Genomic DNA, 27,623 nt, shown 5'->3' on the forward strand with positions numbered 1-27,623 from the left:
TGTTGGGGAAGCAAACCTGTGACCCATGGCCAGAAAGTACAACATCCGTGTGTTTTCTTTGGTCCGTCCATTGTTGGCATCGTAGTGTTTTAAATTGCCAATATAGCCAGAGTTTTGTCTGTGCACAACACTGTTTTAGGAGGCCTAGGATGTTAACTTGTTAATAATCATCAGAGCCCTGTGAAGTAAGTGCTGTTACTACCCCCAGTTTCCAGATCAGAGAGTCCAGTGAGTGGTTCAAGGTCACACAGTGAGGAAGTGGCAGGGCTGGGATCTGTGTCCACATGCTCACCCTCTGTGGCCTCTTTTCTTGTCAAGCTGCCCTCTTTTCTTTTCTTTTTTGGCCACGTCACGCAGCTTGCAGGATCTTAAGTTTGCTGACCAGGGATTGAACCCGGGCCCTGGCAGTGAAAGTGCCAAGTCCTAACCACTGGACCACCCGGGAACTCCCTAGCTGCCCTTTTTAGATGGGATACGTGCTCTCCAGTTTGCCATAGTCCTCACCCCTCCCTAATGTCTCCCCAATAAGATGTTTCCTATACCAAGTTCATCTCATTCAGTTATTTCTTTCTCACCTGTTTCCTGGCACCTGAGTTTGCAAGCTCTAAGCAATCCTCTGTCTCCGATGTTGGCAAATATTTTCTGTAAAAGGCCAGATAGTATAGATTTTAAGTTTTGCCAATCATAAGATCTCTGTTGCAACTACTCTTTGGCTCTGCCGTTGCAGTGGGAAAGCAGCCACAAGTAGATGGACAGGAGTGGCTGCGTGTCAGACTATTTACAAAAGCAGGTGGTGGTTTGCCGCCCCCACTCTGCCCACCAGGACTCAGCAACTCTGCCCGATCTGCTCAGCTCAACTGTCCTGAGCCCCAGCAGCCTCTGTCCCTCCCTGCCCATGCCCTTCTGCTCCCCCACTTTCTACACATCTGAAGACAAAGGCTTAAACTTCACTTTCCAGGCTTGGAGGCAGAGCCTGCCCTGAACGCGTGCCATTCCTGCTGGAGAACTCTCTCAAGCTACGCCACAGCTCTTGAGGGACATGGAGAGGCTGGCCTCCTCATCAACACAGATGAGAACGTTCTGTGCGGATGACCAAACAGCGCTGCTGACATGGAGACCCACCTTGCACGGGAGGAGACTCCGTCTCTGGGAATGTCTCCTAAGGAAATAAGCCTCTATGCCCAGAAAACACTTTCTCCAGGAGAGGTGTCACGCGTGAGTGATGTAGGAGTCTGGAAACCTGGGGGGAAGATGCCCACGGGGACTGCGGACTGGAGGATCAGGTCTGCAGAAAGCAGGACCATTCAAGGCGCTCTTGGCCATGTGGACTGGGGAAAGCCAAGGGTAAAGTCATCAGAGCAGAGTGCGGATGGCAGGTGAGCCCAATGTATCCAAAGAATCAAGACTGGAGGGAATCGTACCCACAGGTTGGGTGAGAGTAATACACAACCATTTAGTGCATTCATTGTGCCAAGGGAGTGTTTACATCGATTATTCCATTCAATCCTCAGCAGCCTGAGGAGGGGGATACTCTCCATACACCCACTTTACAGATGAGGAAACTGAGGCAGAGAGGGGTCAGGGGGTGGGCCTCCGGTCACACATGGGTGGGTGTTAAGGGCTGGGAGCAAGACCCGAGTCCGAGGTCTGACCGGCCTGAAATGCATCCTGCCATGGCCTCTATCCCATCATTGCTCTGCTTAGGTCCAAGGGGCTCTAAGGGTGCTTTTTGTCTTTTAATGACTTGGAATATCCCAGATTTTCTTTAATGAGAATAAACAAGAAATGAGGCACCTGGGCGTCTGGACAGGAAGACAGAGGGTCAGTGGGGAGAGGAGAGGACTGGCTCCTGCCCACTAGGCCAGGCCAAGGGGTGGGCAGGGGCCACAGTCGTTAAACCATCCCCCCTCCCCGCTTTTTTTTTTTCAATTGAGGTAAAATTCACAGAACATAAAATTAACTGCTAGCCATTTTAATGTGAACAGATCAGTGGCATTTAGTATTGATACGTTCAAAATGTTGCAAATCTACCACTGATACCTAGTTCCAAGACATGTTCGTCACCCCTAAAGGAAATTCCATTACCACTAAGCACCCTATCCCCATCCCCCTGCCCCTGGCAAACACTACTTTCTGTCTCTATGGATTTGACTATTCTGGACATTTCATATAAACGGAGTCACATACTATGTGGCCTTTTGTCCTTCTTTCACTGAGCATCATGTTTTCAAGGTTCATCCTCTTTGTAGCATATGTCGGTGCTTTGTTCCTTTTCATGGCTGAATAATATTCCACCACATGGAGAGACCATAATGTGTTTATTCATTCATCAGTTTGTGGATATTTTGGGGTGTTTCCACTTTTTGGCTATTATGAAAACTGCTGTTGTGAACATTTGTGTACAAGTTTCGGTGTGGACATGATTTAATCTCTTGGGTATATATATCTAGGAGTGGAATCGTTGGGTCTTATGATAACACTATGCATAACTTTTCAAGGGACCGTTTTCCCCAGTGGCTGCGTCCCTACCCCCTTTTGCAATAGAAGTCATTTCAAAGTTACCCTCCCTGGGCAACAGGAATCTGAGATCTCAGAACAGGATGGAGGGGATGGAGGGTGTAAGATGGGGATCCCAGCACAGGAGACTGTATTACATGGTGGTCAAGGGCTCTGGGATCTGATGCCTGGGTTCCAGTTCTGACTTCTCTGCTCACTAGGTGTGGATGGAAGAATCATGGTGTGCAAAGAGTTCCCATCCGAATCCCCGGGAACCTGTGAATATGTTACCTTATGTGGCAAAAGGGACTTTGCAGATGTGATTAAGGATTCTGATGGGGAGATTATCCTGTGGGCCAGTGTAATCACAGGGGTCCTTATAAGAGGGAGGCAGGAAGAGCAGAGCCAGAGAAGGTGTGAGGATGGAAGCAGAAGTGGAAGTGATGGGGGTGGGGCATGAACGAAGGAATGTGGGTGTGTGGCCTCTAGAAGCTGGAAAAGCTGAGGAACTGGGACTTCCCTGGTGGCACAGTGGTTAAGCATGTGCCCACCACATATATACAATGGAATATTACTCAGCCACAAAAAGAAATGAAATTGAGTTATTTGTAGTGAGATGGATGGACGTAGAATCTGTCATACAGAGTGAAGTAAGTCAGAAAGGGAAAAACAAATACCGTATGCTAACACATATATATGGAATCTAAAAAAAAAAAAGGTTCTGAAGAACCTAGGGGCAGGACAGGAGTAAAGACGCAGATGTAGAGAGTAGACTTAAGGACATTGGGAGGGGGAAGGGTAAGCTGGGACAAAGTGAGAGAGTAGCACTGACATATATACACTACGAAATGTAAAACAGATAGCTAGTGGGAAGCAGTCCCATAGCACAGGGAGATCAGCTCGGTGCTTTGTGACCACCTAGAGGGGTGGGATAGGGAAGGTGGGAGGGAGACGCAAGAGGGAGGGGATATGGGGCTATAAGTATGCGTGTGGCTGATTCACTTTGTTGTACAGCAGAGACTAGCACAACAATGTAAAGCAATTATACTCCAATAAAGATGTTAAAAAAAAAAAAAAAAAGAATCTGCCTGCCAATGCAGGGAACACGGGTTCGATCCCTGGTCCGGGAAGATCCCACGTACTGTGGAGCAACTAAGCCCGTGCGCCACAACTACTGAGCCCGCGCTCTAGAGCCCGCAAGCCACAACTGCTGAGCCCGAGTACCACAATTACTGAAACCAGCGCGCCTAGAGCCCGTGCTACGCAACAAGAAAAGCCACTGCAATGAGAAGCCCACGTACCGCAACGAAGAGTAGCCCCCGCTTGCTGCAACTGGAGAAAGCCTGCGCGCAGCAGAGAAAACCCAATGCAGCCAAAAATAAATAAATTAAATAAATTAAAAGAAAAAAAAAAGCCGAGGAATTGATTCTCCCCTAGGACTTTCAGGAGGAACACAGCCCTGCCCACTCATTTTAGACTCTGACCTCCAGAACTGTAAGATAATAAACTTGCATTGTTTTAAGCCACTAAGTTTGTGGTAGTATGTTATAGCAAGAACAGGAAATGAATACATGTGTGACCTGAGCTAGTTGCTAAACTTCTCAAGGCCTCAGTTTTCACATCTGTAAAATGGGAATAGCAATAATACCCACTTTAGGATTGTCATGAGGAATACAGGAGGTATGTATGTACACGCATCCTTCAGGGATATTGTGGGTACAGTTCCAGACCGCCACAATAAAGCGAATATTGCAAAAAAGTGAATCACATGGCTTTCCCAGTGCATGTAAAAGTTGTTTACACTATATTGTAGTCTATTAAGTGGGCAATAGCATTGTATCTAAAAAAGACAACGTACGTACCTTGACTAAAAAATACTTTGCTAAAAATTGCCAAAATAATTACAATAATAACATCAAAGATCACCACTCACAGATTGCCATAACAGATATAATAAAAATGAAAAAGCTTCCAAATGCTGCTGGAAAATGGTACCGATAGACTTGCTCAACTCAAGGTTCCACAAACCTTAAATTTATCAAAAACGCAACATCTGTGAAGTGCAGTAAAGAAAAGTGTGCCTATATAGCGTCAGGCACAGAGCCTAACATCAGCCAACATGTTTTCCCAGCGAGACCGTAAGCCCCACAAGGACAAGAAGGTGTGTCCACCTGATTTACAGCCGGTCCCAAGGGCCTAGCAGGCCTGGGCCCTGCTCTGGGGGGAAGGGGGGAGGCGAGGCAGCTCCAGGTGCTGTGTCAGGGGCCCCCGGCTCCAAGTTCTGGGGAGAGAGCTCATTTGAGCGACCATAACCATCGTCTCACAAGGGTCACTGTGAGGATTAGAATAGAGAAGGACCCCAAAGGCTGCTGCTGCGCTGCCAGGCACACAGTTGCTGCCCAGGCAAGGGCGGTGGTACAGAAACTTCTCCCTCTCCTCCCCTCCTTTCTTCTTTTTCACCTCCCTCCCTCCCTCCGACCTGCCACCATTTTTCTTCTGTCTTTTCTTCATTCATGAAGTCAACAGCGGCTGAGTGTCTGCTGTGTTCCAGGTTGGCTGTCTGGTCTATTGAGAAAAAGTGAAAAATCCCTGGAATGAAGAGGCCAAGAGGCCTGTGGCCTCCTCCTTCCGCCGCACCTGCTGAGGTTGGGAGGCAGTAAGTACACCTGCGGGGCACAGGCCCCGCCCTCACCGGAGCTCCGTCAGCACCCCCACGGGCCCTGGGGGACTGGTGGGGGGCGGGGCTGATTGCCAAGGCCTCAGGTGGTGTGGACCCGGAAGCAGGAAGTAGTCTGTATTCCCAGGACCTAGTACCTGCTTGGCTGGGAGATTTCCAAGGCAGGTGGGGGCCCAGGGGTGGGGCTGCTGGGGGGAGTGGGCGGGGAGGGGCTTGCTCAGGCCAGGGCCAGGAGAGAAGTGGAAGCGAGGCTGGGGTAGGTGCTGGGGCCAAGAGGGGTGGTGTGGGAGGGCAGGGATGCGGCAGCCCCAGAGGAGCCCAGGGTTCTGAGGTGGCCCTCTGGGGGGCTGGAGCAGGTGGTACCCAGGACCATCCAGCTGAGATGGCCTCGTTAACGGAGGATGTGGAGCAGGAGCTGAGCGCCACAGCCCAGCAAGTGCTGGGGAAACTGTGGAGCCACCAGCTGTTCCAGTCCAAGTGGGACACCGGTGCCTTCATCATCTTCCTCGTCTTCCTCGGTGAGTGTGGCTTGGCCTCTGGCCCCCGTCAGCCTCCCAGGCCGAGGGCCATATCTGGATACCCACCCTGCCCGCAGGCGTCGTGGCGCTCCTGCTGCTGGTCGTCTGCATCCATTGCTGCTGCTGTGGCTGCTGCCAAAGCCGCTCCTCCAGGTCCCGGAAGGTGAGCCCGGAGCACCAGGGCCAGGCCGAGAAGGTGGCGGTGGGGCGGGCCGGGGGCCGAGGAGTGAAGCCACCAGCCCCCCTGTGCCTCTCTTGCAGAAACACTCCGTGGGATTTGATAACCTTGCCCTGGAGCCTTAATGCGGAGAGTCCTTGCTCCCCTGCCTTTGTCCTGCTGGGCAGCAATAACAACGCCTTGTTCAGCCAAAGCCTGAGTCTGGAGTGTATTCTGAGCCTCCCGTCAGGGTGGGCAGTGTAGGCCCCCACTGCTTCATCCAGATGACCCCTGTGTCCCTCACAGCCTTCAGATGGCATGACTGTCACCAGGAGACCTCGGGTGACGTGCTGCAGCCACCCAGCCGCTGCCCATTCACCATCCCACTTGACCCCTCGGAGGCCAGGGGTTCAGTCACTGGGTACTCGGCCCAGCTCCTGACTATCAGGGACCCCTGGCCAGGTCCCTACTCAGACAGACAGACAGACAGAAGGGCTCCAGGCAAAGTCGGATGATTTTTATTTCTTGAAGGCCCCGTCAGGGTTGCCCAGCGAACACAGTCAAGGGCACTGCAGCTCGTGGTGGGTAGCTTCTGTCCTTCCCTCCCAACTCAGAGCTTAGGGCCACCACCCACCCCTCAGGCTCCAGTGGGAGGGGGTGTGTGGCTGCCCCTTGCCATCCTGGAGGAGCTCGACAGGCTGCGAAGAGGGGAGGAAGGAGAGCCCTGGGCCTGGCCCCAGCCAGAGTCCAAAGGTTCCTGCCTTGGGGGGAAGGCAGGGCTTGGACTATAGGCTACCTCGAAGCCCCGCCTTCCTGACCTCCCCCATTCAAAACAAAAAGCACGCCAGTGTTCCTTCTTCCCAGCGTGTCCAGTGTTGACAGGCAGGGCAGGGTGAAGAGGGAAATAAATAGGCCGCAGTGCCGAGCTCTGGCCGGCACTTTGTGTGTGTAGGTGTGTGTGTGTGTGTGTGTGTGTGTGTGGGGTGGGGGAACAGGGACTCCTTGGGCAGGGGCCATTCCGAGGGAGACAGGCTCTTGGGTGCTCTGTTCAGAAAGGCCTGTAGCTCCAGTAGCTGGAGAACACGGAGATCTGGGGAAGGAGGGAGACGGGGGGACGTGGTGAGTGGTGGTGCTAGGGGATCTGGCCCCTGCTGCACCCTCTGTGACCCAGGTGAGATCTGAAGGTCATCCAAGGGCCATGTGTCAGGAAAAGGATACTGTTGCCAAGCAACACCATGGCCCATGTGTTTGGGGTGTGCAGAGGGTACGACAGATCTTAAGATTAGGGGGCGCTTTAGAGATGTGCCGCCCAAAAAAAGAAGGGGCTAAACAACCTGCTGTTTGGCTGGCCTAATCTGCGTGAGGCCCAGCCCGGCCCTGACCCCCCATGTCCCCACCTTATCCTTGAGCTGCTGGCAGAGCTGCAGGGAGACGGTGAAGAAGACGAGGGCGTCGTTCAGCCACGGGATCACACACTCCACCTTGTGCACGTGGCTCACCTCCAGACGCTGTGCACCCCACTCGCTGCGGGGAGATGGGAGTGTCCCTGAGGGCAGTTCAGCCGGCCAGGACCCCATCCCCTGAGTTGCAGACGTGTGAGGGTGCTCCAGGGACCTCTCCCAGGCAGCGTACTTACAACATGGCCCCAGGGCTGTGAAGCACGGCACCTCCGGCTGGGCGGAAGTTCTAGGCAGAAGAACATCAGACTGGATCAGGCCTGGGGCCTGGGGCGGGCAGGGGTGGGGGTGGGGTGGGGCGGGGTGCTCACCTTGGTGGAATTGGGCTGCAGGGCATGCAGCTGGTACACGGTGAGGCAGAGCTTGTTGAGGTTGATGTAGACGTTGACCAGCAGGTCAGAAGGCAGGGCAGGGGCGAACATCCGCTGTGGGGAGGGGGGCCGGGCAGGCACATCCCACGCCCGCCCCTCCAACCACCCTGGGGGACTCCCAGTCCCCATCCCATGGACTGGGGCTTCCAGAGTCTTCTCAGGTACCCCAGCTAGCTTCCTGCACCACTGGGCTTGGGACCCACTGATCCAGATCAGGGGGGTACGTATCTGGGGGATGCAGAATGGAAGCCAAGGACTCCATCCCAGAAAACTGCACATAGGACTCTGTCGACAATTTGGGGCTTGCAGGACCTCCTGGCACCGCTATGTCCCTCCCGGGTGCGAGCTGGGCCCCTCTGTGGGGACCGCCTCTCCTGGAGCAGGGGCCGGCCTGAGGCACCACTGACCGTAAGCCCGCTGGCAGCGATCTCAGGCAGAGTGAGGGTGGCTGGAGTGGTGAGCCGGTTTCGGGCTCTGGTCAGCTGCAGCATCACGGCATCCATCAGCTGGGAGAAGGGGGCTGGTCATAGCTGCTGTGAGGGCAGTGGGGCCTGGTCCTGATCCCATCCCCCTCCCCACCCCCGTATCAGTAGCAACAAAGTTATGGTAGCTCCTAGCTCCTTCCCTGGAGGGTCACAGTCTCAGGGCCCGAACCCCTGCAGCAGGAGGCTTGTTAAAGATGCAGGTAATTGGGCTCCAGCTGGGGGTCAGGGGCAGGACAGAAGGTTCTACTGCATGGGATCCTGGGTATTGGTCCAATGGGGAATAGAAGATCCCAGAAGTTAGTCCCAGGGGCATGAGGGCGTTGTGGATGAGAGTACAGGCAATGAAGGAGCTTAGAAGAAGGGATCCTAATTCAGCTTGGGTGCAAGGGGCCAGGGAGGGCTTCCTCAAGGAAGAACTGGGATGGCTAAGTTGAGGCCTTATGGTGGACACCAGCCCCATTTTCACAGGTGAGGAAACTGAAGCTCCAAAGGGTTAAGGTCACACAGCTAGGGAACGGTGGAACCATCTGCACTCATCCCTTCCCTTTGCCAAGGAGCAAAGCTTTGGCTCGAACTTAGAGCCCCCGTTTCCACTGCTTCCAGCTATTCATCCAGCTGTTGCCATGGCGCTGGGGTCACATGGCTCCAGGGAAAGGCAGAATTACTGGGTGGAGGCATGGGGGCTGCACATTACACCCCAGAGGGCAGTCACAGTTCTGAGAGAGACCTTAGTCCATCTGGTTTCAAATTTTCATGAGGTCCAGAGAGGATAGGTGAACCACCTGAGGACACACAGCAAGTCAGGGGCAGAGCTAAAGCATGAACTCAGGGCATCTGAGCTTCATCTTGTCCCTCCACAGCACATGAATTCATTTTGTTAATTACAAAAGTTTTTCTGTTGCTGGTACTAAAACCTGTAGCTACTGTTTACCAAGGGCTTACTAGAGACCACTTTACCTGCATCATCACGATTGGCAGTCACTACAGCTTGTCCCCCTTTTACAGGTGAGGCTACTGAGGCACAGAGTGGCTAAGTAAGTGACTTGAGGTTGCACAGCTCATAGTGGGGGCCCTGGGATCAGAGCCCAGGTCTGTTTCTGGAGCCTGGGCTGTGAGCCTTTCAACTGTGGCTGGATGGACATGTATACACTGAGAGGTGAAGGGTCAACCATCGGCTACACCTGAGAATGTGGGGGCAGAGCTTTCCAGGGGCCCAGTCAGAGGTCAGGGAACCTGGCTCTCCCATCCCTGCGGGAAGCTCACCTTGAGGACCTCTGCTCCTGTCCTGAACTGGTAGCTCTCGTCCCGGTTGGCAAGGAGGTAAATGGCTTGGCTCACGTGGTTCCTGGCGTCCTGGATCTAAAAACAGCACCCAATGAGCGGTTAGTGGGCTGGGCCTCGGCAGGGAGAGGAGCCAGCTTCACAGCAGCCATGGTCCCTGGGGGCCCCAGCCTACGGGCCCCCACCCTGAGGGCCTATCCTCCTAGGAGGGGCAGGGTGGGTGCCGCCTGCGGGCCAGGCCCTGGCTGCGTGCTGTGAGTCAGGCTTGGTCCCTGGCCTCGTGTGGCTCACTTTCCAAAGGAGGACAGAGAGTAATAGAGTAAAGGCACAAGGTAACAGACTGTGCAACTTGCACAAGGAAACAAACAGGGTGATGAGGGCGGTGAGGGGGAGGCTCCAGGGAAGCGACTCTTGAGCTGACGCTCGTGTGATGAGAAAAGCTGAGGGAGTGGACTCCAGGCAGAGGGACAAGCCCGAGCAAAGGCCCTGAGGTGGAAACAGCTGGTGACCAGTGAGAGGAGAGAGGGAGGGGGCAGAAGCCAGGCCCAATCACATAGGTGTTGTTAGGAAGCATGGACTTGGTCTCCAAGAGCCAGCGGAAGCCCCTGGAAGCTCTGGGCAGGGAGTGACTTGTTCAGGGCATCCCTGTGGCTCCCGCTGGGCTGGGGGCCTACACATAGGACAGGCTAGGAGACCAGGCACTGCCCACCACAGCTGTGCTGCTAGGAAACACCTTCCCAAGCCTGCTGCGGCTGCAGGTCCCCACAGTGGCCAGCCCAGGAGGCCTCAGCGCTGCAAGGGACTGCCCCTGCCTGCCCTTGTGCCCCTGAGCCCTGGCCGGGGAAGGGCCCGGTTACCTGCTGCAGCTTCCACTGCTTGTCCTCCCTGAAGGCAAAGTGCAGCAGCTGGTTGTTCCTGGGCATCTTCAGGTTCACGTCCTGATGGGCAAGAGCGGGATAAGCTGGGCAGAAGGATGCCCTCCTGCTTTTGGCCACTCAGCCCTTGAGCCGGGGGCAGAAACGGGGTGTGTACGGTGGCTCAGGCCACAGCCACTCCATGGGGCAGAGGGCCTCTCGACACCCTGGCCGTTTGGGGAGTGAACAGGGAGGTCAGGAAACAGGAATTCAGGCCGAAGAGGAACCACAGAGAAGTGAAAGGGAAAAGAGCCAAGAAAGGGGAAGGCGGCTTTGTCTGGGAGGAGGCGTGTAGTTGTGGGCAAACGGGGAACATGTGTACATGCCAAGGGACGGAACGCCCACCCGAGGAGAGGGACCTTCCCCCAGGCCTTGGCACCTGCCACAGGGTCAAGTGCAGCTGGAGCTCAGATGTTGGCTGATTGCACTTTGATCTGGGGCTAGCCTAATCCTGCCAATGCCCACGCTTCCTGGGGCCCAGAATCCAGGTAGGGCCGGGTAGCGCTGTGTGCAAAGCATTCCTCCCCCCTTCCTGCACCTGTCACTGAAGCCACACACCAATCTCATGAGCGGGTTAGGGAGGGTGTCATTTTACAAACAAGGAAACTGAGGCCCAGAGAGGTCAAGGATCCTGCCCAGAGTCACACAGCTGGCTGGCGGCAGAGCTGGGATAAGCAGGAGGCCCCACGCTTTTCCCCACTGGGTCCTGTGGCAGCATGGGAAGGGGAGAGGGGCCGGGAGACTCACCGCCTGGCTCAGTGCATCCCCTTGCAGAGTCAGCACGCCCTTCACCTGGTCTGTGCTACAACACGTGGGGGTCAGAGAAGCGCCTGCAGCTGCCCCTCCCACCACCCCATCCTCCCAACAGGCTGTCCCTGGCTGTCACAGGATGGTCCAGCCTGTCCCACTGCATACCCTCTGGACGTTGGAGCTGAAATCAGTCTGCAGGGCAAGGCCGTGCCACCTGTCCTACAGGGTATCCCAAGTGTCCCCCCTCCCCAACCCAGCCCAGGCTCACCCACAGCTGCCCAGGATGAAGTTCTCCTGCTTTGTGGGCCCCTCGGTGCCTGAGCCCGGCAGAGTGAAGCGGAGAGAGGCCTCCTGCGGGGCAGAGGGGAGTGGGGTAGAGTTCACCCACCCCAGCCTAGCCATGTGTCCAGAAGCCCCACTCCCAGGGCCCCTCCCCCACAGCCTGAGTTTCAGGTCCTACCTGAGCCGATACCTGCTCCTTCCACACTCCCTGGGAGCTTACTGTGTGCCCAACCCGGGAGAGAGAACCGAGAGATACCCTCCCGTTGGGTAAGGTTCAGAAGTGGGGAGCAAAGTCAGGGGAGACAGTAGTCATGGCAACCCGCAATTTTGGCTTTACTAGGCACTGCCTGGACATTTTTTTGTGATTCTATGGTCTTTTTTTTTTATCACAACAGCCCTGAGGCCGGTACTAGTATCTTCTTTTTGCAAAGGGAAGGCCCAGAGAGATCGAGTACTTGGCTGAGGTCAAAATGCTGGGTCCAGATCTGAGGTTAAATGTCAATTTCAAAGGAGGCCTTCTCCGACCCCCGGGCTCAATCCAGGCCCGCCGCGCTCACAGGGCTGCTTGTGGATTGGGGAATTATCTGCTACTGCCCCCCGGCTAGACTCTAAGTCCTCTGAGGGCAGGGCCTGGTCTGAACACTGCGCGTCGCGTACACAGTCGGCGCTCGGGCGGCAGCCGCGGGAGGCCGGGGAAGGAGCCGCGCTGGGGGAGGGTAGGGAGGGTGGGCGCCCGCACAGGCCCTCAAGGCGCGTTACCTTGAGGATGTCCTGCAGCTGCCTCAGCACGGCGTGCACCTCGTCATGCAATAGCCAGCGAAACTCCTCCTCCTGCGGGGACAGGCCCGCAGTCAGCCGCCCGGGCCCGCCGCCCCCCGCCCCACCCCGCCCCGCCCGCGCGCCTCACCAGCACCGCCCGCTCCGCCGCCGTCGCTGCCATCACGGTCGCCATCGCCGCCGCTCGCTGCCCAGCGACCATCACCGGCCCGCCGTCCGCTCCCCGCTCAGTCCTCCGTCGCGCCCGGGCCCACCCCCCCCGCCGCCGATTGGCTGCGCGGGCGCCCGCCCCGCCTCCAGCTCGCGACACTGTGAACGCCCCGGAACCCGCCCGCTCCGGCTCACCCCGGACACCGCCCTCACCAGCTGCGGGCGCTGAGTACTCCGGCGCCGTATCCATCGCTACTCTCGGGCCGGAGCGCCGGGGCTGCTCGTCCCGCCCCTTCTCGGCCCTGATAGGGCGCCCTGCTCCGTGCGCACTCACCGATTGGCCGGCCCGATAGCTTGCTCTCGCCGCGCCCGGCGATTGGCCGACGGGGCACCTTGTTTCCGCCCGATATCGCCTCCGGCCCACTAGTTCCGTCGGTCCGGGAGGGACTAACGCGCGGACCCTACAGTCCCATCGCCGTGCAGAAGAGGCCGCCGCTCCGCTCTACGCCTGGCCCCACCCCTCCCACCACCGCACGGCGCTCCATGTCTGGGCGCAGACCACCGCCAAGGTCACAGTTGTGTTACCAAGAAACGTTTTTATTTTGCTTGCAGTAGCTTTTTGTTAATTGCACAAAATCATGTTTTGTTTTTGCCATTTAAACATTATCACACAATCCTATTCTGAAAGACAAATGTTCATTAAAAACAAAGCAAAAATAAAAATTCACAACCTTAATTACCTAGATTTGTCATTTAAAGGAGGTTTAAAGGAAAAAAAAAGGGTGGTGGAGGAGGGGCTTTCTTACAAGCTTTTTCACAAGTGTCACATTTTCTCCTTAAAAGGGAAGGATTTCAAAACAAAGGTGAAATAGCTTAAACAAATATTCATAAAAAGGAACTTTACAGAATTGTCAACAATATTAAGACAACATTGACTAACCAGTTTCATTACAGCATCTTCCCCCACCCCCACCCCCCAGTGTCCGGCTAGGACTAGAACAGGCTTTGTGTTCAGACAGAAAAGAATTCAAAATCCCAGTGAAATTAACAACTGTGCCAAAAACCACGGGCATCTCCCCTGCCCTCCACCCATGTCTTCTGAGATCCCCTGACCTGGGTTCTGATCAGTGGAAAAGGGCCAAGCCTGTGAGGGGGAGGGGCCCCACAACAGCATGGCCACCTCGTTATGTTTATCATCACATATTCACTATAATTGCTGACCTTCTGCAGTGTGACTTTGGAAAATCCAACCCATGCAGAGGGAGAAAACACTGACATCCTTTAGGTAACTTCTCCTTGTTCTTATGCCACATTCTAAGCCCCTCTGGTCCCCTATCCAAGGAGAAATGCTAGGGTCTCGAGGATGTCTTAGATCTGCCTCTTGAGGGTCACGTAGCTCTGGTTCAGTCAGGCCTAGTTCTCCTCTTCCCTCCTGACAGACCCCAGGACCCTGAAAGCACCGAAAACCAAGCTGCTGGCTGAAGTGCAGACACTCATTCCTGTTTCAAGAGCTGAGCCTAAGAAATGGTCATCGTTGGTCAGGTTGGGTCTGGACCAAAGAAGGAAGAGACAGAAAGCAATACTGTCTCCATGAGAGGAAAAGGGGGAGGGAGGGAGAATGGAGAGAGGTGGGCATGCAGGGGACTTGTGCAGGGATGGGCTGGAGAAGGTGGGACTGCTGTGAGGGGATGTGGTTCAGAATGGCTCTTCAGAACCAGGTGAAGGGTCTGTGGCATAACGGAAACAGGAAGGAACCCCATACCCCCTCCCTCTTCAATCCTCAGTGGTGACCCTCAGGACCCCCTTCCCAAGGACTGGAATGCAAATCCAAATACTACAACAGCCTGGTGAGGAGTGAGCACCCTTACACCAAAGCAAGGAAGTCTGATCCCAGCCCAGGCTCCACAGTCGCGGTGACTTCTGGGCAGGTGCTGAACAGCAGCGAGGAGAGAGGGCTTCTGTGAAGCTCACCTAGGGGCGGGCTGTTTGCTGCTTTCCCTGGAAAGCCAGAGCCCTGTCTTCGCTTGACTCTGCCAATCCCTTTTCAGCTCACAAAGGCATTTATGGAGAGTTGGTTGCACATTGGTAGCTTAAACATGACAATCTCATCAGCTGGTCACCTGAGGTGGGAGGGCCCATGGGACCCTCCGTTTACAGTCTGCTGGCTCATCTTGGCCCAGAGCCTCTCCCTGCGTGGGATCCAGTGGGGGACAGTGGACAGAACCACAGCCTCTTCGTTGTGAGGGAAGCAGTGGGAAAGCTTCCACTTCTCACTGCTGATTCTAGTTCCTCAACTGGAAGGGGTTTGAGATAAGACAGCTTGGAAGAAGGGGAAAAAAAAAAAAGCCAGGCAGCAGTTTCTGGGCAGCTTCTATCCTGGGGCGAGAGCCAGTATGGTGGGTTGTGTGTGTGTATGTGTGTGTGTGTGTTTGTGTGTGTGAACACACAGCCACCTAGTCCAAGGCCGGTGCCCAGCTCAAGAGCTTTCCCACAGGCCAATCCTGCTGACACCCCTCCCCTCTCCAGGACCTCCAGGGGAGGAGCGATGCTGTGTGCTGTGCTGATGGCAAGTCTCAAAGTCTGTAAAAAAGAAGATGGAGACAGGTGGACTGGTCCAGAGTTAAGTCCCAGGACCCCAACTCCATGTGAGGAAGAGGGGGTCAGAGGGAAGATGGGGGGTGGGGGTGGGGTCAAGGGCTTAGTGTATATAGGCTCGGTACACGGCAGACATGTCATTGTCAGACTGGTCCAGTGCCTTGGCTCTTTTGTACACCTGGAAAAAAATGACATGGGCTTAGTCTGGCCACAAAGCTGACTTAGAGACACAGATCTGCTTCCGAGAGGCAGTCCTCGATGTGGTTAGGTAGGTAGGTTCTGGAGTCTAGGCTGTCTGGGTGTGACTCCTGGATTCCCCACTGACTGGCCTAACTTTGGACAAAGTGCCTCAGTTTCTCTGTGCCTTCACTACTGCTTCTTGACTTTATGGAGAAGGTAACAGGGTTATTGTGAGGATTAATGGAGTGAGGAATGTAAAGTGCTCAGAGGCAGGGCTCAGCATTGTTAGTAGTTATAATCATGTTCCTTCCTGCCCCAAGGACTTCCCATGTTATTCTCTGGGCCACTGTCCCTGTCCTTCCCTCAGCATTGGCTGGCTCCTTCCCAATCAGCTCCAAGGCCTTTCCTGACCATCCCATCTGAAGCAGCGGCTACACCACTTTACCCAGCCACCTCCATCCCTTTACTCTGTTCCACTTTATTCATAATTCTAACCTTCTGCAATTCTTACTTGTTTAAACACTTATGTGCTTACTTTGTGCCTCCTTCCATTAAAATGTAAGCTCTACAAGGAAAAGAAGGGGCTGCACCCTGTGTCCCCAGAGCCTACAATGGTGCTTGGCAATTAACAGCCACCCCAAAGGTACTAGATGAATATGAAAGAGTGTGAGAAAAATTAAAAAGCCATTGTTCAACAAGGGCAGCACAACATCCAGTCATGTTGAAAAAATGCAGCTGGACACAGGTTCCTCCCACACAGTTGGCCGGCTGCATTTTTTTCTTTTTCTAAACATGATGTCCACTACAGCTCAGGTGTAGCTGTCAACTCAGAAAGAAGACTAAATAAAGACCTTTTGAGATAAAAGAGAACTTAATCATTGCCAGCAAACCTGCATTCAGGAAATGCTAAAGCAAGTTCTTCCAGCTGAAAGGAAAACAATACCAGAGAGAAATTCAATTCTTCAGAAAGGAAAAGAAAGCACTGGAAATGGTAAATTAGAGAAATATGAACTTATTTTTTCTCTTAATTTCTTTAAAATACATATGACTACTTAAAGCAAGACATTCTGACAACGGTGGGTTTAAAACAAAGACAAATGTAACACATAGGACATTTGTACCCTAAAGCAGGGGTTCTCAACCTGGGGTCATTTTGCTCCCCACCTGGAGTGACATTTGGTAATGTCTGGAGACACCTTCTATGAACTGAGGGGGTGCAACCGGCATCTAGTGGGTAGAGGACAGGAATGCTGCTAAACATCCTGCAATGCACCGGACAGCATCCACATCAAAATGTCAATAGTGCCCAGGTTGAGAAACCCTGCCTTAAAGGATGAGGGAGGGAGAGGTAAATGGATCTACATTTTATGTAAAGAGGTCTAATCTAGGATGTGAAATTAAGGATGCGTATAGCAATCCTTAGAGCAAAGACAAAAGAAAAATGATGCACTGTTAAAAAGCCAATAGATAAAATGGGATTTTTAAAAAATATATTTATTTATTTATTTGGCTGCGCTGGGTCTTAGTTGTGGCACACAGGATCTCGGGATCTTCGTTGCGACATGTGGGATCTAGTTCCCTGACCAGGGATTGAACCCGGGCCTCCTGCATTGGGAGGGCGGGGTCTTAACCACTGGACCGCAAGGGAAGTCCCGATAAAATGGAATTCTAAAATATATTCAAATATCCCAAAAAAAGGATATCCCAAAAGAAAGGAGGAACAAACAAAAGCCAGAGGGGACAAATGGCAATCAAATGATAAAAGAGTAGCTCTAAATCCAACCACATATCAATAGACTTCAAGACAAAGACTAAATGTTAATGGACCAGTTAACCTCAAGATCCTGAACTCCAAACAGTGGCCAGAAAGTGCCGTGCTCCATCAAGAAATTAACCAAAATGTCTGTTTCCAAGCCAACGAATCCTGTAGTCAGGGGAGAGGCAAGTGGAAATCACCTCACAGAGAAGTGCTCCCAACACAAGCCACCACGGAACCCTTCAGAAGTAACCACAGTTACAAACTCATCAACGAAAAATTATATAACACATGAGGAATTCCACTGCCAAGAGAGAACCTGAATGTAAGAAAGGAGGAACCTGAAATTGTACTGCAAACTGGGAAGTGAAACAAGTACTCTGAGATGTTCAGACACACGAAGGAAGGACAGAGACACAGAATTCAAGGACAAAAGATTATAAACTATGAAAAGGCAGGTCTGAAAAGAACAGTACTGTGTATTTTTTATTTATTTATTTTTGGCTGCGTTGTGTGGCTTGCGGGATCTTAGTTCCCCAGCCAGGGATGGAACCTGGGCCTCCAGCAGTGGAAGCAAGGAGTCCTAACCACTGGACAGCCAGGGAATTCCCCAGTACTGTGTATTTTTACTTCTTCTTTGTCTCTATAGAACAAGCCACTTGAGACCTATATTTAACCTGAATAAAAATGCATATAGCTTATAGCACTTGGAAGACAGAGTCTCTAAAATAAATGAATCTGTGTGATTCATGTATGTACGTGTTTCACAAAATGTAGTTTTTTAAAAATTTATTTTATTATTTTATTTTTTTGGCTGCGTTGGGTCTTCGTTGCTGTGCGCAGGCTTTTCTCTGGTTGCGGCGAGCGGGGGCTACTCTTTCTTGCGGTGCGCGGGCTTCTCATTGCGGTGGCTTCTCTTGTTGCAGAGCACGGGCTCTAGGCGTGCGGGCTTCAGTAGTTGTGGCTCGCGGGCTCTAGAGCACAGGCTCAGTAGTTGTGGCACACGGGCTTAGAGGCTCCGCGGTATGTGGGATCTTCCCGGACCAGGGCTCGAACCCGTGCCCCCCGCATTGGCAGGCAGATTCTTAAAAACTGCACCACCAGAGAAGCCCAAAATGTAGTTTTTATTGTAATTCTATGGTAAAGACAAATATTGCTCAGCTGTTTTTTTTTTTTAAGCTTATACTTCTATCAGATTGAGATAAGAAAACCGAACTTCTAAAAAACTGTTTCCAAAAAGTACCTATGTAGGTGCTTAATAAACATCATTCAAAAAAAATGTTAAGGACTAAACAATCCAATTAATAGGCAGACACTGTCAGAATGGATAAAAATGCAAGCCCCAATTATAGACTGTCTACAACAGACACAATTTTAAAACAAAGGTTGAAAGTAAATGGATGGAAAAAAATACATCACATGGAAACCGTAAGCATGAGAAGACTACAGCAGCCATATGAAAATCAGACAACAGACTTCAAGACAAAGATCAAGATGGACATTTCTTAATAACGAAAGAGCAAATTCATCAGGAAGACATAACAATCATAAACGGCTAAGAGCCCAATAACAAAGACATCAAGCAGAATGGACAGAATTAAAGGGAGAAACAGATGATCCCACAATCACAGCTGGAGATTTTAACATCCCTTTCTTAGCAATTGAAAGAACTAGAGAAAAAGGTCAGTAAAGATAATCTAAAAAAATACTACCAACCATCTCGACCTAATTGATATGTGCAGAACACAGCACCCAACTGCAGAACACGCAGTCTTCTTAAGTGAACATGGCACACCCACCAAGACAGATCATCTGCTGAGCCACAAAACAAGTCTGAATCAATGCAAACAGTTAAAAGCCATATGTAGTATATTTTTTTGGATCACAGAGATACATTAGAAATCAATAACCATTAGGTATCTAGGAAACCCTTCAGGGTTTTTATTTGTATTTGACAAATAATCCACAGGTCAAAGAAGAACTCCCAGGGAAGTAAGCATGGCTCGGAGGAAACATACTTAGGAAAGGTCTAAAATCAACAACCTAAGATTCCACCTTGAGAGGTTAGACACAGAGCCAAGCCAAGCCAAAGTAAGCAGAGGGAGGAGTGCATGGGAAACAAAGGAGGGCTGCTGGGACTAGCACCGAGGCTTCCTGCTGTTACCTCATTGGCTGCAGCTGCCATAGGAGTCGGATGGTTGACGGCATCACCCAGCGCAATGGCTAGACGGAGATCCTTCTGTATGTATTTCAGGTAGAAATCAGGCTTAAAGTTTCCTTGCAGGATATCTGAGGAGGGAAAGTCATTCATCAGAAGAACTGAAAGGATCCTAAATAAGAAACCACCTGGAGTCCTGTCAGAGGTCAATACCTAGCATTTCCTCCCCCTCGGACACCCAAGAGACAAGTTCCCAGCCTGTAGCCCCAAATCCTATCTACCATGTCTCTGGATGCTCTCTGACTGGGGGCCTGGACTGACTGGAGTGGGTGCATCATTCACACACAATGAGTCCCTGAAGAAGACACTGTTCTGTGACATCTGCCTGACCCAGTTCTCAGCTTCAACCAAAACTACAACACAAAAAGAGAGGCCAAAGGCAACTTACTTTGGCACTTCTGGTCCAGGAAGATGCTGGCCAACTGTCCCTGATTGAGGATGTCCAAGAGTGTCTGCTGGGACTGGCCTGTCACTTGGGCCAGGGTGAGCCCCTCAGCGATGGTGGCCATGAAGCTCCCCTGGACCATGTTCACGATCAGCATCATCTTAGCTGCGTTGCCAACCTCACCTGCCCAGGGCAAAGCATCGTGGTCACGTCCCAAGAATCCCGTGGGGAGGGACTTTCTGCCCACCCTCACCCCTGCTTGGACCCACCTCTACACCCAGGGGAGGCCCCATTCACCTGCCCCTGACAGAACTGGCTCTGACCCTTCTGGCTCTTCCTCCTTCCAGGCACTGACTGTGCAAGTCAAAGGAAACCTTCCCACGGGGGCCCCAGGCAGAGAGGCCGTGCGGGACTGACGGTGTCATCAGGGCGGTCTAGAGGGGATGTGGCCCACCCAGCCTCCAGGCCTGAAGTGGCCCGACAGGTGGGCAGGCATGTTACCTAGAAAGAAGGAGGTCTTCCCCATTGCCTGGAAGCAGCTGCTGCAGTCCTCATATAAGCCCCTGTCTCCGGCCGCTAAGATCACCAACATCCCATCATTAGATAGCTGCTGATTCCCTGAGACCGGGGCTTCCAGAAAGCGGCCCCCCCTGGACACAATCACCTGGAAAGGAAAGTCACAGCTTCTGGAGACCTTGCCTCTCACGAAGGTCTTGGGCAGGAAGCAAGGAGCATACTGGGGCAGGAGCACTTGACCCTCCACGCCGAGGCCCCAAAGCTGACGCCCGTACCAAGGTGCTGGACTGACACTGGGAGGGTCAGCAGACTGTCCTCCACCAGGTGCCTGAATCACATGCGGTAGACAGAGAGAAGCTGGGGTGTCCTCACAGGCTCCCATTTACTCGGAGTTTCTCACAAAGACCAAAGACTACAACCAACGTTGACAACGCCAGTGGCGTGGTCGACCACACTTTCTACAGACACTGTCCTATCTTGATTTCAGCCACCCTTAGAAGGCACATGGGCCACAAATCACCACCCCCTCACTTGGGCCCAGTGGCTCAGCGTGGTGGAATACTCTGCTAGTATCTGTAGAAAGCTGCTTAAATCAAAAAGGCCCTGCTGGCAGCCTAGATTGCTTCTGAGAGGCTGGCAGCTATAGGACCCGATGCCCATCCCAGCCAGGAAACAAGTCTCCTTTCACAGCCACTCAGACTAGCTGTAGATTTGAAGGCAGAGAGTGAAGACAGGCTAGTCCCAAAGTCTCTGGCTCTGGCTCTAGAGTAACTAAGTTGCCCACACTTCGGCATGGTTAGCCTGGGTCTTGGGCTCCAACTGAAAGGATGCTGGAGGGCCAGCCCAAATGAGGCCGCTACCTGGGCCAGCTCGGTGACTGTGTCAGCATCCACTGTTGACATGTCCACGTAGCACTTCCCGGGGCGGATCCCTTGCAGCACACCACTGGGGCCCAGCACCAGCTGTGGGGACACAAGGGAGAAGCAATAGCCCAGGCTCCCAGCCAGACACCCAGGAGCCCCTTAGACCTAAGGTCAGTGTCCTGTTGATTTTTTGGCTCATTTCCCAAATAGAAGCTAAATATTAAGGCTCAAAAGGGAAGAGCATGTAAATAAGCAAGGGAAAGAGGAGAATTTATGGTATGCTCCCATTTATCTTCAAAAAGAACATGTGTTTCTTTTTATTAAAAACCTCCCATTGAAAAGATGGAACCTCAGTATTTATTTTTTTTGGCTTCTTTGGATTTACTTGGATTAGTCCAGTCATGAGTTAACAAGATGACTACTGCACTTGAACTTTTAAAGCATACAAATACAGCTACAGCTAAACATAGGAACTTGTCACATGGACCACAGGCACACCAAAGCTTCCAGCTCAACAGGAATACATGAGCCTGTGAGGAACCATTTCACGTTTCAGCACAGACCTCAGGGACCCTAGTCAGTTTCATTCTTGGTTCTGAATTAAAGGAAGTCTGTATTCAATCCATGCAAACACCCTTCACAATGGGAGATGGCCCCCAAATAGGAAATCCACCGCCCACCCCTCCCCCAATGCAGACACTCACTCAGTGCTCAGGGGAGAAGGGGAGGAGGCCAGCCAGTTTTCCCAGCCACAACCTGAGACGCTGAGGGGAGGGAGGGGATCCTTACGTCCTTGGCTGCCTTTGGATCCGACACGCAGGCAAACGTGATGTCACAAGTTGAAACGACTTCAGCGGGGGTTCTTCCTAGGCGGGCCCCCTCCTGGATGAACAAATCACACTGCAAAAGTCACAGATCCTAATGTGAGCTGCAGGCAGTGCACAACACACACACCAGCCAGGCCAGAGATGCAGTGCCCAGTCCTCCTGAGTGGCCTTCCAAGGCAGGAGGCTGCGACTGTGAGCCAGGGACCCCAGCGGGTAGTCTGACTGCTCAGGGAAGTGGACGGGAGCCGCTAAAGCACAGTCTTGTGTTTTTTTTTTTTTTGGCCGCGCTCATGTGAGATCTTAGTTCCCTGACCAGGGATTGAACCCGCGCCCCTGCAGTGGAAGCGCAGAGTCTTAACCACTGGACTGCCAGGGAAGTCCCCAGTCTTGCCTAGGAGGATGTTCCATGGTCTACTTCACAGGAAGTACAAAACAAACGTCTGCTGAAGGTTTCCTGAATGAAGAACAGGATGTGAATAGTAGTTGTCTGCAGCTCTTTGTGGCTGTCGCTATCTTGGCTGTGGTGAAATCTACACAGTGCCCTGTGAGCTGGGGAAGCAGGGTTGGGGCTAACAGGTTGCCATTCCTTACTGAATTGTTTCTGGGGGCGGTCTATAAGCACTAACTTTTCTTTTCTGAAAATTAAAATCACCCAGAACATCTCATAACAAAAATACATCATTAACATTTTGCTGTATTTCCTTTTTCTAAAGGCATTAAAAAAAGTATTTAGAATAATTTGGACCTATTATTTTGCATCTAACTTTTAATATTTTATATGATTACATCTATCAATATTATAGACTTTCATAATTACTGTTTATAATGCATGGCTGCAGGATACTCCACTGAGAGATATACCTGAATTTACCTAATGGCTCTCCTGCAGTTCAATATCTGGCCTGATTTTAATTATAAATGACCCCAACAAATATACATCTCTTCTATTTTTTGAATTTAGATCTCTGTAAGTAGAATATAACAGGCTCCGAAAATGGTTTTAAAAAATGTAGACAAATGGCTTTTGAATAGGGCTGTGTCCATTTATAATGATCTCTGGCAAAGTCTCAAATCACCAACACAGAGCACATTTTTTAAAAACAACAAATAAGTACACATAAATACATTAAGAATTTGTCCTACTAGATGATTTAACAAGACAAAAATGGCAACTTTCTGCTTGATATATTTTGATTACTCCTGATTACTGAATCTCTTTAATACCTCTGTTTATTCATTGTTTCCTCTTTGTGAGTTACTTAAAAATCTTTAAATCATTACTATACTATTTCTTTAACAAGAAATTCCACTCCTGGTTTTATACCTAAAGAAAACAAAAACACTAATTCGAAAAGATACACACACCCCAAATGTTCATAGCAGCATTACAACAGCCAAAATATGGAAGCAACCTAAGTGTCCATCAACAGATGAATGAATAAAGAAGATGTGGTACAAACCGCTTTGCAGGGCAGAAGTTGAGACACAGATGTAGAGAACAAACGTATGGACACCAAGGGGGGAAAACCGTGGTGGGGTGGGGATGGTGGTGTGCTGAATTGGGTGATTGGGATTGACATGTATACACTGATGTGTATAACACCGATGACTGATTAAAAAAAAAAAAAAAAAAGATGTGGTACACACAGAGACACACACATAGAGGAGTATTAGTCAGCCATAAAAAGAATGAAATTCTGCCATTTGCAACAACATGGGTGGACCTAGAGGGTATTATTATGCTTAGTGAAATAAGTCAGAGAAAGACAAATACGCTACACTATCACTTATATGTGCAACCTAAAAAACAAACAAATAAATGAATATAAATAAAAGAAACAAGACTCATAGAACAAACTAGTGGTTACCAGTGAGGAGAGAGAATTGGAGAGGGGCAAAATAGGAGTAGGGGACAGTAGAAACTGCTATATATAAACTAAATAAGCTACAAGGATATATTGTGCAGCATAGAAAAATATAGCCATCATTTTATAATAACTTAAATGAAATATAACCCATAAAAATACTGAATCACTATGCTGTACACCTGAAACTAATGTACTAATGTAAATCAACTATACTTCAAAAAAACCAAAACCAAACAAACAAAACCCCCACAACCCCCCACAAAAACTAGGGAAAAATACACAAAAATTGTTAGGGTAGTGGGAAATTTTTAGAAATAAAAAATTTTTTAATTCCAAAAAATAAAAAATAAACTAGTTGGCGTACCTTTCATTTTTTTTGTTGTTGTTGTTGTTGTGAGGAGTATTATCAAAAACTATTCATGGGGGTGCTGGGATGAATTGGGAGAATGGGACTGACATATATACACTACTATGTATAAAACAAACAGCTAATAAGAACCTACTGTATAGCACAGGGAACTATACTCAATGCTCTGTGGTGACCTAAATGGGAAAGAAATCCAAAAATAGAGGATATATGTATATGTACAGCTAATTCACTTTGCTGTACAGCAGAAACTAATACAACATTGTAAAACAACTATACTCCAATAAAAATTAATTAAAAAAAAATTCATCTTGGGCTTCCCTGGTGGTGCAGTGGTTAAGAATCCACTTGCCAATGTAGGAGACAGGGGTTCAAGCCCTGGTCGGGGAAGATCCCACATGCCACGGAGCAACTAAGCCCGTGCACCACAACTACCGCACCTGCGCTCTAGAGCCTGCGAGTCACAACTACTGAAGCCCGCATGCCTAGAGCCCGTGCTCCGCAACAAGAGAAGCCACTGCAATGAGAAGCCCGCGCACCACAACGAAGAGTAGCCCCTGTTCGCCATAACTAGAGAAAGCCTGCATGCAGCAACCAAGACCCAACTCAGCCAAAAATAAATAAATAAATAATAAAAAAAAGAATCTGCCTGCCAATGTAGGGGACATGGGTCCGAGCCCTGGTCCGGGAAGATCCTCCATACCATGGAGCAACTAAGCCCATGCGCCACAACTACTGAGCCTGAGCTCTAGAGCACGTGAGCCACAACTACTGAAGCCCGTGCGCCTAGAGCCTGTGGTCCGGCAACAAGAGAAGCCACCGCAATGAGAAGCCTGCACACCGCAATGAAGAGCAGTCCCCGCTTGCCGCAACTAAAAGAAAGCCTGTGTGCAACAATGAAGACCCAATGCAGCCAAAATAAAAAATAAGTAAATAAATAAATTTATTAAAAAAAATTTCACCTTTTTCTTTGGTGACTTAAAAAGATAGACTTAAAAGATCTATGTTAATATTTAATTTTGTTTTCTTCTGATTTTTCCTTTTGAAAGAAATAGGACGGTAAGCAGCAGAGCTGTCCGATTCCAAGCCCAAGTTCATAATTGCTTTGCTCTACTGTCTTCCCATAAATTAATCTGGAAAGAATGGCCATGTTTATAACAATTAAGCTTTCCAATCAAGAAAACAGGATGACCGGAGGCACTTCTATCAAATGGGAACATACTTATAATGCAAACCCTTAGATTCTACCGATGTTCTGCAAGTATGCATGTCTAGATTTCCTGGTTACCCTGGCCTTGAATCAGAAATATCTGCCGACAGGGCCCCTGAGATCTCACTCCTGACTCAGGGCCCCGCAGCACCTACCCAATGCCCAGCACCTGAAGCCCACATCTCTTAGCATGGCCTTCAGTCTCCTTTCTCCCAGGCTCCCTCAACTCTCCAACCAGTTCCTTATTATTCTTGAAAAGGACTGTTTTAACAAAGTGAACTTCTTACTTTGCCTAGAACATTTTTGTTAATTCAAATCCACCAGCTCTACTACCTCCCTTCATTCCAGCTCTCACCTTGCTGCACACACAGGATGCCCACCCCATCATTTCACAAATACATGCTTAGCCACACCTTGTTCCTCAAGAGGCTGGTTCTTTCTTGGTCTCTTTGTTCCTGGCAAGTACAGTGCTTTAGTTTTCTGGTACTTAGACAATGGTTCTTTATTTTCTTTAATTTTACTTATTTTATTTATTTATTTATTATTTTATTTGGCTGTGTTGGGTCTTCATTGTTGCGCATGGGCTTTCTCTAGTTGCGTCGAGTGGGGGTTACTCTTCGTTGTGGTGCACGGGCTTCTCATTGTGGTAGCTTCCCTTGTTGCAGAGCACGGGCTCTAGGCGTGCGGGCTTCAGTAGTTGTGGCTTGCGGGCTCTAGAGCACAGGCTCAGTAGTTGTGGCGCACGGGCTTAGTTGCTCCGAGGCATGTGGGATCTTCCCGGACCAGGGATCGAACCCATGTTCCTTGCGTTGGCAGGTGGTTTCTTAACCACTGCACAACCAGGTAAGTCCTAGACTATGGTTCTTTACCTTTTCCTGGATGGGAACTTGATGGGAGCCATGGCCTCTCTCCATTACAAAAGACTTGGAATTCCATTTCAGGGCATGCACAGACCCCTTGAATCCATGGACCACCTTAGGTTAAGAACTTCTAAACCTGTCCTGTCCCATATGGTAGCCACTAGCCACAGGAGACTGTTTATTTTTAAGTGAAACAAAATTTAAAATTCTTCAGTCTACTAGCCATGAATCAAGTGTTCAAGAGCCACATGTGGCCAGTGGCTACCACACAGGCCAGTGCAGATATAGAACATCTCCTTCACCACAGAATGTTCTACGGCACGGTGCTGTTAATACAATCCAAACACAGAACATAGTGCAGCCATTAACAAGGACGAAGGAGATCTGTTGATACACACCCTCCATATCAATGAATTCATTACACACACACACACACACACACACACACACACACAACTCTTGCATGTGCATGGAAAAACCTGACAGGTTTTTTTCCTATTACTTATTTCAGGTACTGGCAGAGAGAGGAAAATTTCCACTTCATTTTATACCCCTGGGTGTTTTAAACGTTTAGTTTTTATGATAACATCCTACACTGGTATATCTACATCCCCACCTGCCTGAACTAAGAGCTTGGCTTCTACTCCATGGCATGCAGAACGATGAAGAGAGCACAGGAGCGAGATTCCTATCCTCAGTTACCCCAAGGGTCAAGGCTCTGTCCCACCCCACCCAACAAGCACCACTATGAATGCTTACTTTCTCTGCAGTCCGGTTCCAGACAGTCACCGTGTGACCCATTTTTAGCAAGTTGGAGACGATGCCACTTCCCATGAGGCCAAGGCCCAAAAATCCTATCCTGAAAAAGAGAGAGACTGATCAGTTCAAGGTGGGGGGTGGGGTGGGGGAGGACAGGGTGAGATCCTGAATGCCACACAGGCTCCGCTTCCTCATAAACCTGGGGAGCCTCACCTCAGACCACCAGGAACACTGCTCTGTGGTGTGCTGACACCACCACTGCAGAGCCAGAGGTAGTGCAGGCAAAGTGTGCCTTTTCTTATTATGCCACTGTTCAAAAGTGTTCATAAGTTTAAACAGGCATTTTTAAATCCTCAACTGCCACTGCAAGAAGTATGACTCATACGGTTTATGGCAAATCTTCCAAATCATTTCCGTGTTGCTTTGATAGAAGGTCTGAGCTTACAATTCCATTACAGTGAGAAGGCAGACATTTATCTTCAGATCCTGCAACAGTTCCCAATCAGCCACCTCGAGTCCTAGGCCTTGAGATGCCAATTTAAAGCACCTTGGGATCCATGACAAGTAACAGGAGCAATAAGTGCGGAGCCAGCCACCTTCCTCGACTGCAGGAGTCGGCATCCTGGTGCTCATCTCCCCTTCCAGCTCCACGCCCTGCACCACCTTTGCACTCCTCTTGCCGTCAGCAGGGACAGGGCTTGCCCGGCTTCTTCAAAGCCTCACCTGAGCTTTGGAACCAATCTTTTTCAGTGCATGGATTCTTCTCCTGAACCTCTTTCCCCCCGTTGCTGCTCTACCCTGGCCCGTCCTTCTCTCCACCACGCCTTCTAACTGCAGGCCCATCATGATCCTTCTGTGACTGAAGCACTCAGGTGGACAGTATGTTCGGCTTACCTTCACTTCC

General features: G+C 50.6%; 3 protein-coding genes across 8 annotated transcripts in view; 1 reads left to right on the plus strand and 2 right to left on the minus strand.

Moving 5' to 3' along the window:
• Nucleotides 1-5,443: 5,443 nt before the first annotated feature.
• SMIM22 (small integral membrane protein 22) lies at nucleotides 5,444-6,036 on the plus strand. The gene is made up of 3 exons (XM_036824489.1): nucleotides 5,444-5,691; nucleotides 5,769-5,854; nucleotides 5,953-6,036. The coding sequence occupies exons 1-3, from the start codon at nucleotides 5,556-5,558 to the stop codon at nucleotides 5,992-5,994; spliced, it is 264 nt and encodes an 87-aa protein (XP_036680384.1). The 5' UTR covers nucleotides 5,444-5,555; the 3' UTR covers nucleotides 5,995-6,036.
• Nucleotides 6,037-6,344: 308 nt separating this feature from the next.
• On the minus strand, nucleotides 6,345-12,442 carry ROGDI (rogdi atypical leucine zipper). Its single transcript, XM_036824488.1, has 11 exons — nucleotides 12,296-12,442; nucleotides 12,148-12,219; nucleotides 11,375-11,457; nucleotides 11,104-11,158; nucleotides 10,300-10,380; nucleotides 9,425-9,520; nucleotides 8,084-8,182; nucleotides 7,617-7,730; nucleotides 7,485-7,534; nucleotides 7,246-7,372; nucleotides 6,345-6,938 (listed from the first exon to the last, which is right to left on the minus strand). The coding sequence occupies exons 1-11, from the start codon at nucleotides 12,365-12,367 to the stop codon at nucleotides 6,897-6,899; spliced, it is 891 nt and encodes a 296-aa protein (XP_036680383.1). The 5' UTR covers nucleotides 12,368-12,442; the 3' UTR covers nucleotides 6,345-6,896.
• A 454-nt stretch (nucleotides 12,443-12,896) lies between these two features.
• The window catches only part of GLYR1 (glyoxylate reductase 1 homolog), a 36,198-nt gene continuing 21,471 nt past the window's right edge, over nucleotides 12,897-27,623 (minus strand). The window contains exons 10-16 of one of the 6 annotated variants that reach the window (XM_036824487.1): nucleotides 26,720-26,819; nucleotides 21,618-21,710; nucleotides 20,826-20,927; nucleotides 19,951-20,113; nucleotides 19,453-19,632; nucleotides 19,011-19,135; nucleotides 12,897-15,088 (exon numbers count right to left, since the gene is read on the minus strand). In XM_036824487.1, coding sequence (XP_036680382.1) covers nucleotides 15,014-15,088; nucleotides 19,011-19,135; nucleotides 19,453-19,632; nucleotides 19,951-20,113; nucleotides 20,826-20,927; nucleotides 21,618-21,710; nucleotides 26,720-26,819 — 838 coding nt within the window. In that variant the 3' untranslated portion in view covers nucleotides 12,897-15,013. Of the gene's footprint in view, nucleotides 15,089-18,692; nucleotides 19,136-19,452; nucleotides 19,633-19,950; nucleotides 20,114-20,825; nucleotides 20,928-21,617; nucleotides 21,729-26,719; nucleotides 26,820-27,623 lie in introns of those variants that run through there. The other 5 variants (XM_036824482.1, XM_036824486.1, XM_036824485.1 and 2 more) reach the window with 5 other exon arrangements.

The sequence above is a fragment of the Balaenoptera musculus genome, chromosome 15, assembly GCF_009873245.2.
Source record: "Balaenoptera musculus isolate JJ_BM4_2016_0621 chromosome 15, mBalMus1.pri.v3, whole genome shotgun sequence".
Classification (NCBI taxonomy): Eukaryota; Metazoa; Chordata; class Mammalia; order Artiodactyla; family Balaenopteridae; genus Balaenoptera; species Balaenoptera musculus.